Here is a 12,616-nt window from a genome sequence, read left to right as displayed (position 1 = left end):
GGAACTGAGAAACTTTTGTGAGCTACCACGTGGATTAGAACTCCTGACAAGGATCCTCTGCAAGAACTGTAAGTGCTCTTAACCTCTGAGCCATCTCTCCAGCATCTTATGATTATAGTTTCAATGTATGTGTAGGTGTGTGCACAGGTGTAGAGATCAGAGGATAACTTGGGTGAGCTGATGCTCTTCTCCAACGGTGTGGGTCCTGGGAATTAAACTCAGGGAATCAGGCTTGACAGCAAGATGTTTTGCCTGATGAGCCATCTCACTTGCCCCTCCCACTATCTCTTGGACACTTTTCACCCCTAGACTTGTTCTCGGTTCCTCCTTCCTGCTCTTTCCTCTAGCCTTCCTATACTTCACAGGTCCATTTCTTTCTCTGTCTCCAGTGACTGGGTACTTTGAGTTAACTTGCACAGCAGACCATACCCGGGCCAATCAAAAGTCACTATGACTGCGACTTAGAGACACCTGGAAAGAGAGAGAAAGAAATCGCTCGAGTACACAATTTCTAGGGAGCTTCTCCACACTAAAACAGTCATAAGCAAATAATTGCTTCTCACCACTTTTCTCTTCTTTAAAATATGAACTTGGATCACTGGTATAAATTTCAAATGGAGATAATTTTGACCCTGCCCAATCCTCGGATAACACCATCTCCTTGAACTGACAGACAGTTTGGTGGGTAAATGCACTCGCTTCCAAGCCTGACTACTTGAGTCCAATCCTTGGAACACATGTAGTAGAAGGAGAAAATCAGCTCCTACTAGTCATCCTCTGATGTCCACACACATGTCATGGCATGCGCCAACCCACTCACATGCACGCACACAGACATACGAAATAAATAAATAGATGTTTTAAAGACACCTACATAAGGAAGACAACATGTTAAAGTCCTTTCGAGTGAGTCCCCAAATCTACAAGTGTGGCTGGGAAGAACCATGTACTTAGGAGACATTAATTGGGCTTTATAGACACAGTAGATGGAAGTATGATTAATATATACATAGTTCCTGACTTTAGAAAGTTCTGTCTCCCCAGTCAGTTAGACCTTGACTTTGACTTACACCAAATGTGGGACACAAAGCCAGCTGCCGTCTCTGCTAGATTCCGTAAAACCCTTTCAGTCGTAAATACAACTAGTTATGCCAAGTTCTTTTTCAAGTTCAGGAATGAAAACTCAATGGACACAGGGACTGCAACCATTACTTCCTCCCCCTCCTCTTCTTTTTTTCTTTTTCTTTTTTTTTATTGGATATTATATTTACATTTCAGATTTTATCCCCTTACACCATTCCTCCCACCACCCAGGAACCCCCTATCCCGTCCCCCCTCCTGCTTCTATGAGGATGTGCCCCCATCAACCACCCCACTCCCACCTCCCCACCCTCGAATTCCCCCCACTCGGTGTTCAGCCTCCATGGGACCAAGGATCTCCTCTCCCACCTATGCCCGACAAGGCCATCCTCCCCTACAGATACAGCTGGAGTCATCGGTCCCTCCCTAAGTACTCCCAGGCTGGTGGTTTAGACCCTGGGAGCTCTGGTTGGTTGGTATTGTTGCTCTCCTCATGGGTCCACAAACCCTTTCAGCTCCTTCAGTCTTCTCTCTAACGAATCCATTGGGAACCCCTTGATCAGATCAATGGTTAGCTGTGAGCATCTGCCTCTGAATATGTCAGACTCTGGCAGATCTCTAAGGAGACAGCTATATCAGGCTCCTGACAGCATGCACTTCCTGACATCCATATCCGTGTCTACCTTTGGTGACTGAACATGGGATGGATATTTTTATTTTTCTTAAAGCTCAGGAGGCTAGCCTTGAACTCAGTGTTCAGATCACACTGGCTTCACACTCTGCATCCATCCACAGCCTTTACCTAGTGCAGGGATTACAGGTGTGCACCATATGCCCAGGTTGAACTGTTACCTGTGCGATGTAAGGGTGCCTTTATCAGAGAGTTATAGATTTGGCCCTTTCTTTTCAGAAGAAAGCAGTACCAGAGATTCTAAACAGATCCCTGTTCTGTGATGACCCTGTATGGGTTATTTAAATGACTCAGCCAGCTTCTTGTTTAAGTTCAAAGACCTTTGGGTCTCCTGTACTGATGCACTATGTTAGAGCTCTTTTGGAGAATGGGAATTGGGAGCGATGTCTTTACCAATAGTGAGGAAAGACTGGGTGTAACACTGGGAAGGTTGAAGCAGAAGGAGCAAGAGTTCAAGGTCAGTCTAAGCCACATAGCAAGTTTGAGGTCAGCCTGAGTTGTATGAAATCCTGTCTTAAAACAGAGGAAAAAGAAATCTGGGTAGCCTCTATCCTTACCATTAGCAAATAGACCAACAAAACGTGTGTGTGTGTGTGTGTGTGTGTGTGTGTGTGTGTGTGTGTGTGTGTGTTGGGAGGGGGTGTTGTTGTTTCCATTTGAATGAAAAAGAAGATGCTTAGATTAAATAATTTAATCTTCTTGTAATCTCGTGAAGCTGCTATTAATATTCTTATTTTTGCAAATGAGGAAACAGATATATGGCTAGGTACTTGGAAATCAAGCCTAGGCTTGTGACTCTGAACCTGTGTTAGTCACACCACGATACTGATTTGCAGTCGGGACTTCTCAGGGTAGAGAAAAAGAGAGTCAACATCTAGGAGTCCCTTTGAAAGAAATTTAGGTTTATTCGTTCTGTGTGTGTTTGCTTGCATATATGTATGTGTTAGCACTTGCATGTCTGCTGTCCATGAAGGTCAGCTGGGGCACTGAATCTCCTGGAGCTGGAGTTAGGATGGTTGTAAATGCTGAGAATTGAGCACAGGTCCTCTGCAAAAGCAACAATTGCTCTTAACTTGTGCACCAACCTCTCCAGCCCCCTTTAAAGCCAAAGTAATTTATGAGTTCACAGAAATGAGCAAAGATTGAAGTTTCCTTCCTGAAAGTTTCCTTCTCTCATTTGAAAAAAAAATGTAAAATATGTGCATTTTTATTAGGTTGGCAAAGATCAAGAAGGTTAAGAAAAAACTTTCAGGAAAGTTATGGAGAAAAAGGCCCCCTTAGAATTGCTGATGGGAATATGAATTACTAGGACAAGCTTTACTGGGGACAATTTGGTAGCATCTGTCAAAATCACAAATGTCCGTGCTTGGAGTTCAGCAACTGCACTTCTGAGACTTGATACTAAAGTTATATCACACAGTTGCAAAGTGGTGTCCAAGGTTGGGCACCGTGTTATGATGTGAAATTGAATAGAATGGCCAGGTATAGTGGGTCATACCTATAATATTAGTATTCAACAGAGGCAAGAGGATTGCCTCAAATTTGATGTCAGAGTCTGGGCTACAGAGTGAGTTCTGGGAGAACTTGGGCTACACAGTGAAACGCTGCTTCGTTTTGTTTGGATGAGAGGATGGCTCAGTGGTCAAGAGCACTGGCTGTTCTTCCAGAGGACCCAGGTTCGAGTCCCAACATCCACATGGCAACTCATAGTCATTTATAACTCCAGTCTAGGGTGAATTCTGCATTTTCTTATGGCCTCCACAGCTACTGCTTATAGGTAGTGCATAGACATACATGCAGGCAAAACACCCATCTACATAAAGTAAAAATAAAAAAAGAGACTAGGGGGAGGAGGAAGGGTTGGAGAAGGAGCAGGCCATTCAGTGGATTGAAAGCCACAATACATTTCCACTGCATGTTTAAAAACTGCATGTTTTCAGACATCCCCAAGAGTATTAAAAACAATTTCCCAGTTTGATTAAGTGAAACCACTGGGATGCCATATAAAACTTGATAGTCTTTTATTTATGGACAAAGTTCTCTATGAACTCACTTGTTTAGATATAGGTCATCTTTGGAAGTATTAGCGTAACATCTGCTATGAAATATTTACCATGAAAGGACGATAGAAATTGATGTCAGCAGTGTGCTATCTCAGAACCCATGCAGTGGGGTTTTAAATTTCATTAACATTTTAACCACATGAAGCCAGACGTGACCGTAATTCCAGTACTCAGAGACAGAAGCAGGAGGACCTTTCTACGTTTGAGGGGCTAGATTGGTTTACATAGATGAGGTCTAGACCAGTTAGACTCAAAAAAAAAAAAAAAAAAAAGCAGGGTGTGTATGTTAGGGGGCTGGAGAGAGAGTGCCACAGCTAAGGGTGGGTACCACTCTAATGGCCCACTGAGCTTTGTTTCCCACCTGTATCAGGTGGTGCCCAACTGCTTGCCACTCCAATTCCAGAGGTTCTGATGTCCTCTCTTGTCCTCTGTGGTCACCCCATGCTGCACATAAAAACAAGGACACATAAACTACAGAGGCAGAAAATTCAGTGTCATCCTTGGCTGCTACATAAGTTCAAGATCGCTCTCAGATAGGTAAGTCCATGTCTCAAAAGTAACTATTTAGAAAAAAAAATCAGCCTTATGACATACAGATATTCAAGAGAAATGAGTTAAACTTTACAACTAAAAACAAAGCACATGCATTTTTAGGGTAACATGAGAAAGGTAAAAAAGAATCTCTCTCAGTGCAACCCCCCTAACCCTGTGTGTGTGTGTGTGTCTGTGTGTGTGTTTTCTCAGGATCAAACCCAGGGCTTTCTTTCCAAATGTTAGACAAGCTCTTTCCCATTGAATGTCCTTCTGCCAAGATCGTTTTATTGGATATTGGTATTAGACCCCACTAAAGTTTTAGACCTATCCCTATGTATGTGGCCTAGGACATTATTCTAAGACTCAGTTTCCCCACCAGTAAAATAAGGGTTATCTTACATGATTAGTAAGAACTGAATGTACATAAAACATTTGGGTCATTGAAAGTACTCAATAAGAGTTAGTTATTTCTGCTCTAAAACATCCAGTCATAAACCAGATTCTGAGCTATACCAGGTCGCTTTGCATCAGCCAGAGAGAGACCGACTAGATAATTTTTCAAGGATTTCTTTCCCACTTTCCTGGCTCATGGCTTCACAACCTGCAAATACTCTCTATTCTTGCTGCTGCCACCCACCCTGCAGACCTCCCACCTGTGCTAAATCAACTGTGCATGTAGGGCGGGAGTTACGCAGAATCTAGCGGGTTTGTTTTCTCAAAGGTGGAGGGCGGGAAGAAATCCTGTTGACACAGTTATATAAAGCCTGTCACTCAGTCCCCTGCCTACTACCTCTGAAGGCCGTTATGCATATTAAAGAAGGGGGGCGGCAAATACAAAAGAAAAATAAACGAGAAAGAGTGAGAGAGGGAACAAATCAGGATGCTTGAGGGACTCCACGTGGTCGCCAATCTGTAACTGATCAGAGCAGCTATACTGAAGCAAAAACCCCAGAGCCCAACGCTAAATACATTGCAATAGAGAAACCGTCCACAATGGGGTGTGTTATGTCTTGAGCAGAGTCTTGGGTTGCTGTTTAATATCCTTTCGCAGCTCCTACCCTCTCGGCACCTAGTAAGCCACGGGAAGCAACAACGGAATCTGGTTGTGTGTGCGCAGTTGTGAATGTGCGTTTTGCAAACCATCTGGGCCCCATCCTGAGTGGTTGGAAGGATGATCGATCCCGGACGAGTTTGGGGAGTTGGGGCTTGACTATGTCTCCTCCCCTTCTCTGTTCCTTTCCTCGCTCCCTCCCCCCCCCCCGCTCCCCCCTATTCAGGCACAGACGTCTCTCTGTAGGAAGGACGTAGATTTTTCAGCACCAGGAGGCCGTGGACCTCTGGAGGCGTGCAGTACACCCTCCAGTGGGCTGGAGCTGGTTGCTACCTGCCTTACTACGACCCACCCTGCCGTCCCCAAATCTGCCACCCGGGGAGGTCCTAGTTAGAGAGCAGCTCCGGGCACGGGTGCGGGAGACCTGGGTGGCTGCGTGACCTTCCTGCGAACTCCACCTCGGCTGGGGGTTGGGGGGAGATGGAGGCAGCTCCGGGTCTGCAGGCAGTGTATCGATCCCTAAACCTCAGCCAAGGCAAATTCTTCGGGCAGCAATCTCTCCCTCCCTCCTTGGCTTTTCCATCCCCGCAGGCTTCTAACGCCTTGCTGGAGGCGCCCTCTCCTATTTCCCGCAATAAAGTAAACCCCGTGGATATTCACCCCATCATCACCCGCCGCCGCGGCCCCATCCCTCTTCCCTCCCCCTCGGCTTGCTAACCCTGCGTGCAGAGCTCGCCAGCGGCGGGCCCCTTCCACCCAGTGTATCATAATGCCCAACGCCGGGCTTCACCCCCCCAACCCCCATCATGAGAAATGTGCAGGCGAGCCCCCTCCCTCCGCGTGCATACATTAGGGTCTGCTTTGCATGCAGCGGCAGGCTGGAAGCGGAGGAAGAAGGGGCGGGGCGCCTTTGCCCGCCTCTTCCCTCCAGGCCCTGTCCGTTAGCCACCCAGTTTCAGCTCCGTTGTAACGCCAGGTCGTTCGCGCAGCGCGCACGCTGTGGCTCCAACGCCTGGGCTGGGAAAACGCACCCCAACTCCGGAGAAGGGCACGAAAGCCAGAAGCCCCTCATCTCCCTCCAGCGCACAGTGGAGCGAGGAGGTGGCGGAGGCGACCACTCGGTTGTGTGCATTTTGGAAAGAGCTCCAAGCATGAAGATGGGAGGGGCTCCTCTTTTATTGGATTTTATTTTTTTAAGGCGCGTTCACCCAGAGCCTTGCCATTTTGCATAGGAGCAACTGGGCGACGCTTCGGTTTTGCATGGAGTACAATGGAGCTTTCTGGATTCTAGAAGCGTTCCATAAGGGCTAAGCCCGCCGCTCTCCAAAGCGGAGGAGAAGGCTCGCTCCTCCGGGGACCCAGCAGCCGCGCCGCACTGGAAGCGGTTCTCCAGGGCCGCTCAAGTCCCTGCGCGTCCCGGGAACGTGTGTAATCGGCCTCTCGGCTCTCTCGGCTGCGGGCCACCCGCTCCCTCCGCCTCCATCCTCCCGCCGCCCTCGCCCCCTCCCCCCTCTCCCCGGAACCCGCCTCCGCTCCGGGCTCCAGGGCTTCCTTCCCCCCCCCCATCTTCCCTGGCGCTGCCGCTCCCGGAGGGCGGGGCATGCACTTATCCAGGTTGCCGGGCGGGAGGAGCCGGGCCCGGGGCTCGGCATAGTGCAGCGGCCTCCAGGCGGCGGAGGCGGAGGCCAGAGGCCCATATGCAGATTGCAGGGCAGGCGAGCGCCACCCGGCGCTCGGCATAGCGGGCCGCGGGGTACGGGCAGCCGGGCGGCGCCAGGCGGGTTAGGCAGGTTCCGGGGCCCGCCGCTCCCCCCCCCCTCCGCCTCCCCGCCCCCCTGTGTTGTCGCCTCTCCCTCTCGCTGCTTCACTTACGGGGCGAACATGGCGCACAGCTGTCGGTGGCGCTTCCCCGCCCGACCCGGGACCACCGGGGGCGGCGGCGGCGGGGGGCGCCGGGGCCTAGGGGGCGCCCCGCGGCAACGCGTCCCGGCCTTGCTGCTTCCCCCCGGGCCCCCGGCCGGCGGTGGCGGCCCCGGGGCGCCCCCCTCCCCCCCGGCGGTGGCGGCGGCGGCGGCGGCGGCGGGAAGCAGCGGGGCTGGGGTTCCAGGGGGAGCGGCCGCCGCCTCAGCAGCCTCTTCGTCGTCTGCCTCGTCTTCGTCTTCGTCATCGTCCTCAGCCTCCTCAGGGCCGGCCCTGCTCCGGGTGGGCCCGGGCTTCGACGCGGCGCTGCAGGTCTCGGCCGCCATCGGCACCAACCTGCGCCGGTTCCGGGCAGTGTTTGGAGAGAGCGGCGGGGGAGGCGGCAGCGGAGAGGTAAGGGGGCGAGGAACCCCCAGGTCCGGGGTCTCGACCCTCTGAGGAACCCCTCCCCTCCCCCATGCAGGTTTGAGGAGCATCCCAATTCTGGAAACATCCTGGGGTCCCTTACGCGGGGCAAATGGCCCTCCCATCTTAGGACCTCCCTTATGGGCTGCAGACCCCCAGGCGCCCTTACCCGAGGGTTCAGAGCCTTCTGGTTGAGGGCCTTTAGCCCCCGTCCCGCCTTCTTTCCCTGGACCCTTCCCCAAATCCCTTGGCACAGACCCCCTTGCGGGGGGTTTCCCATCCCGGGACTGAACCCCTCCTCCCTTTCACAGATTACCTCATCCGAGCCAGATTCCTCCCTCCCTCTGCCAGAGACCTGATCCCGCCACATCTCCGCCTCCTTCCCCGGGCAGATGTGTTACTCCTAGCACAGTCTTCCCCTTGGACATCTCTTGGGTGGTGGCTTCATCCAGGACCACGTTCTTATCCTAGCCCTTGGGAAATCCAGGTTCCTTCCTGCACCTTGCTTCCGAAAACCTGACAGACCCTCCCTCCATCCCCAGCCAGGTCCTCACCTTGCCAGTCACTCCCCCTTGTCTCTCTCACCTCTACTACCAGCCCACTCCCACCTCCTGCACCCCGGGCCTCCTCATTCCGCCCTACCCCTCAGGGGACGCTTTCCTCTCCACCTTGTCTGTTCTCATCTCTACTGCGAAGATAACAGTGCTCTCTCCCTGCGTTGTCTCTTTCCCCATCTTCCAGGGCTACGTTTCCTAGGCTGCTGGTGTCAGGAATTTACCTCCAACTCCACCCCTTTCCCTCCTTTAGAGGAAGGACCAGAGGTGTGTTAGAGGGAAAATGGCCCAGTGTCTCCCTAGGCTTGGAGCAGAACTACTTTCTAGCATTCTCCTTGAGAGGAGCAGGGTTTCCCTCCAGCTCTTGAGAAAGGGGGCCCCGGTGAGGGGTGATGTTTGTGGGGGAACGAGGACTGCATCCTCCCAAGGGAAGCAGCTGCTCTCTTACCCCACCCACTGCGCCTGAGAGCTTGCAGCCTCTAGCCCTGGCTCCCTCCCGCCCTTCTCTTTTTTCTCGTCATTTCATTATTGATCCACCTTTTCCTAGGCCAATCCTGGGTCTTAGAAGGGGGTGGAGGGAAAGCCGGGTTGGGATGAGAGTAGATAAAGGGATAGTTTTACCTTAGTGTGGTGGTGGTTGTTGATGCTTTGGGTTGGGAGAAAAAGGAGGATTATGAAGCCAAGTTAGTCTTTAGAAGGAGGAGGTAAGGCTCTCTGTGATTCCTAGTGGGAGACTCAAGGTGGGTGAGGTAAACGGTTGAGAACCGGGATGCTTTGATAAGCGGTATTCAGCCTTTTTTAAAGTTGCCCTGGGAAGGGAAGTTGAGTTCAGGTTCAGTCAGTGGCGATGCGCATTTGTTTTCCATTGGATGCAGAGAGGGCAGTTTGAATCGCGGGGGAAGGAGGAGGGAGAATGTGATGGGGGATTCTAGGGGGAGGAAGAGCAGCTGCCAGGGGCTGAAGTGAGGGGGGGCGGGGGTAGGGGTTTGCTGCTCTGGAGTGCTGTTGATTGAAACAGAAAGGGAAAGATAGCAACCAGCCGTTTCCTGCGTGCACTGCCGTTGGGGCACACAAAATGTCCTGGGCAAACCCCTTGTGGCCCATTGTGCCCCGCACCCCTTTAGATTTAGCAAAGCCTTTGGGAGGGAGGGGATCCTAGGGACCCCTGCCTCTCCTTTCAAGGAGCTGGTGTGTCTCTCTCTCTCTCTCTCTCTCTCTCTTTCTCTCTCTCTTTTAAGTTTTTAGTCTTCCAGCCTCCTTTTAAAATTTGTTTCTAAGGCAGCTGGCTCAGTAGACTGACAACCGCCTCTGACAGAGCAAGGAGGACATGATGGGGGCGTGTTCCTTGCTATGTAGCTTGCTGGCTGCAGCATCCTCTTTTCCTGCCTCTCTGTCTCCACCCCCTTTTCCCAGCCTTCAGAAGGCAGCTGCAGTAAACAGGGTTGTTTGCAAGTATTTATTGTTTGCTGTAGATTATTACTATTTTTTGAAAGGCCAATTCTGTATTTTCTAAGCTAACAACACAGATCTTTGGGTAGTTGGAGAACCAGAAGCATACATGGCGAAAAGGATGAGCCGTTGAGGTCACTTGCATGGAGTTGGTGCCTACATGTGAGTTGACTTTGCTGCTTTTTAAAAAAGGTACAGCAGCAAAACAAAACACCACCTAACACTGACATATCATTCATCTGCTGTATATTTTCAAAATTGAGACTCGACTGGTTATATGTAGAATTCTAGTACTGTGTGTGTTTGAGTAAAATAAGGAAGTCTATTAGGAGAAGGCCGTCTGCTTTAAGGGGATTCCTGAGCCGGCAACGTTCTGTTGCTTGGCATGCATTTTGTATTGAAGGACCATGTGTTCAAGTTCTAAATGTTCTGATCACATATTCAAAAGCAAAGTCAGCAGCAGAGACTGCTGAGAGAGAGAGAGAGAGAGAGAGAGAGAGAGAGAGAGAGGCAGACAGACAGACAGACAGAGATAGACAGACACCCCTGGATTCAGGGACCTAATGTCTGTCTGGGCATCAGAATATTTTATCTGTTGGTCTTTGACAAAGTACCAGGAAAGTTTTAGTCCTGTACTAAGGATTTCTTACCTGTCAGTGTTCTGAGAGGGTTGTGAGCTAGTTCTTTATTTTGCCTTCCTGGAAATTTGTGGTGTAACGCTGTTTGACGGTGAGAAGAGTGGTTGACTCCTTGCATCAGATTCCAGTGTTACTATTTTTTTTTCCTGAACTGGGCTTGAATGGGCTGTTGGTAAGCTTTCTGTCTGGTAGTTTGAGCCTGTCTAGCATGGGTCGGGAGTTCTGTGTTGCTCGTGGTGGCTTCAGCAGAGAAGCTGAGCATTTTGTGATGTAGTCTTACACATCCATGAGAGTCCCGCAGGGCCTACTGTAGGCCGATACACTTCAGGATCCTGAAGGTTGCGTCTTAGAACTTATTTGTGCGTCTTAGGAAGTCTTGTCTGGCCTCTTGAAATGGTTATAGGACCCAGATGGATTCTAACCCCTTTAAAATGCAGTTTGCTTTATGTGAATAGTGACTCGGAGTTGCGTATAATCAAAGCTAAGTTCTAAAGCTGCGTGACCGAGCTTCCAGATCCCCCGGTAGGAACCGTGTTGCCCACAGGAGACCTGTCCTCATTGCCATTGGCTCCTTGCTCTCCTTGGGTGGAAGTCCCTCTGGTAACAACATGTGAGTCCTTGAGACTCCATTCTGTTATGATGAGGTGGTTTTTCAAAGTACACAGACGTTTGGGCGCCCTATGTAAGTTACGAAGTGGATCTGAAGCTTTGTTTGTAGGACATCACAGAGGTCTGAGTCCTGTACTTCCTTTCCGTGATCTTCGTGGTGTCAGCAGCAGCTGTCATCCAGCCAGGCAGCATCTTCTGTTGACTAGAATTTGTACTACCTTGACATACATTTCAGAAATCTTTTAGCACCTGGAGGCCCTCATTGATTTCATGTGCCTTTCATGTCACCTCTCAACACGTTAAAGGTGCTTTTCTCTTGATTTCAACACTGCACTCTTTAATTATATGTGACATTAAAGCTGAATTACAACGAGGTGCATATTTGTTTTTATTTAAAGTTTCAGTGAAGTCCCTGTGGCCTGGGGCAGGCTTTTAGATTGGGCTTAGAGAAGAGGGTAGTTCTCTATCTAGCTGGAAAGCAGCTGGAGAGGGTCTGTGATTTTTTTTTACTGCCCCCCCCATCTGCTAGGACACACTGAGAAGTTCATATGCTTTATTTGCTTGTTTGTTTTTGAGTCAGGGTCTTACTATGTAGACTACTAGGCTGGCTTTGAGTTTGTGGAGATCTGCCATTCAACATTTCCTGTGTGCTGGGATCAAAGGCATGTGCCACCATGCCTGACTGGGAAGTTCACTTTTTACCTTAAGTTTCTGATCTATAAATGATGTTGTACTAAATAACTCACAAACCTTTCTGTTTCATTATTTTACTCTCCTCCTCTTCTCTTTCTTGTTCTCCTTGTTCTTCCTCTTCTTCATTATTGTCATCATCATGAAGCCTTGTTCTTGCCCTATGTCGTGGAACGCCCTGTGTAGTCCAGACTAGTTTTGGATTTGTCAATCCTCCTGCCTTGGTGTCCCCCAAGGGATGCATGCACCACCACACCTAGATCAGGATTTCTTATTCTGAGTTTATTTTCAAGATCCAGAGTAAGTGAGACTCTTTGCTGCCTTTTAGCATCAGACTTGCCCATTTCACTAACAGTATTAGGAGAAATTTCATCTTGGTGGGAAAGTTCTCTTGTATGGAAAAGCCATAAGGGTTTTGCTGAAGTTGACAACCAACTTGGAGATCCCATGTGTTGGGCTCTAGCTGTGTTCCTCATGGTGACCTTGAACTTCTAGGCTCAAGCAGTCCTGCCTCTGCCTCTTAACGTTGTTCGGATGGCAGACACCACTGTGTCTGACTCGAAGATCAACTTTGAAATAAAATGCTGAGTACCTGTAGAACCCTGGCGTTATATCCTTGTTTGGCTAGATTTGTTTTCATGGCTGGAATTTTCTTACCTAAACGGAAACTATTTACAGTCTGGATGATATATATTTTGTTAAGTGTATAAGCTTTTAAATGAAAAGAGAACGCCAGCTCATCAATGCATCTGTAAGTCCAGAGCAATAACATCTCCCTTGAGTTATTCATTAGAAAGTTCTGAAATGGATATTAAGAATACAATCTTAGGCTAATATGCTCCTTCCCTCCCTCTCTCTCATATTCATTCATTCTTTCTCTCTCTCTCTCTCTCTCTCTCTCTCTCTCTCTCTCTCTCTGCCGAATACTATGT

General features: G+C 49.5%; 1 protein-coding gene across 7 annotated transcripts in view; it reads left to right on the top strand.

The window, feature by feature from the left end:
- The first annotated feature begins 7,267 nt into the window (after nucleotides 1–7,267).
- The window catches only part of Kmt2a (lysine methyltransferase 2A), an 80,598-nt gene continuing 75,249 nt past the window's right edge, over nucleotides 7,268–12,616 (top strand). For all 7 annotated transcript variants that reach the window (XM_076924946.1, XM_076924945.1, XM_076924942.1 and 4 more), the window contains exon 1: nucleotides 7,268–7,732. In XM_076924946.1, coding sequence (XP_076781061.1) covers nucleotides 7,301–7,732 — 432 coding nt within the window. In that variant the 5' untranslated portion in view covers nucleotides 7,268–7,300. The remainder of the gene's footprint in view (nucleotides 7,733–12,616) is intronic.

Source organism: Arvicanthis niloticus, chromosome 26 (genome assembly GCF_011762505.2).
Source record: "Arvicanthis niloticus isolate mArvNil1 chromosome 26, mArvNil1.pat.X, whole genome shotgun sequence".
In the NCBI taxonomy this organism is placed as follows: domain Eukaryota; kingdom Metazoa; phylum Chordata; class Mammalia; order Rodentia; family Muridae; genus Arvicanthis; species Arvicanthis niloticus.
The sequence above is the reverse complement of the archived record's forward strand: the minus strand, read 5'-3'. Positions and strand labels throughout refer to the sequence as shown.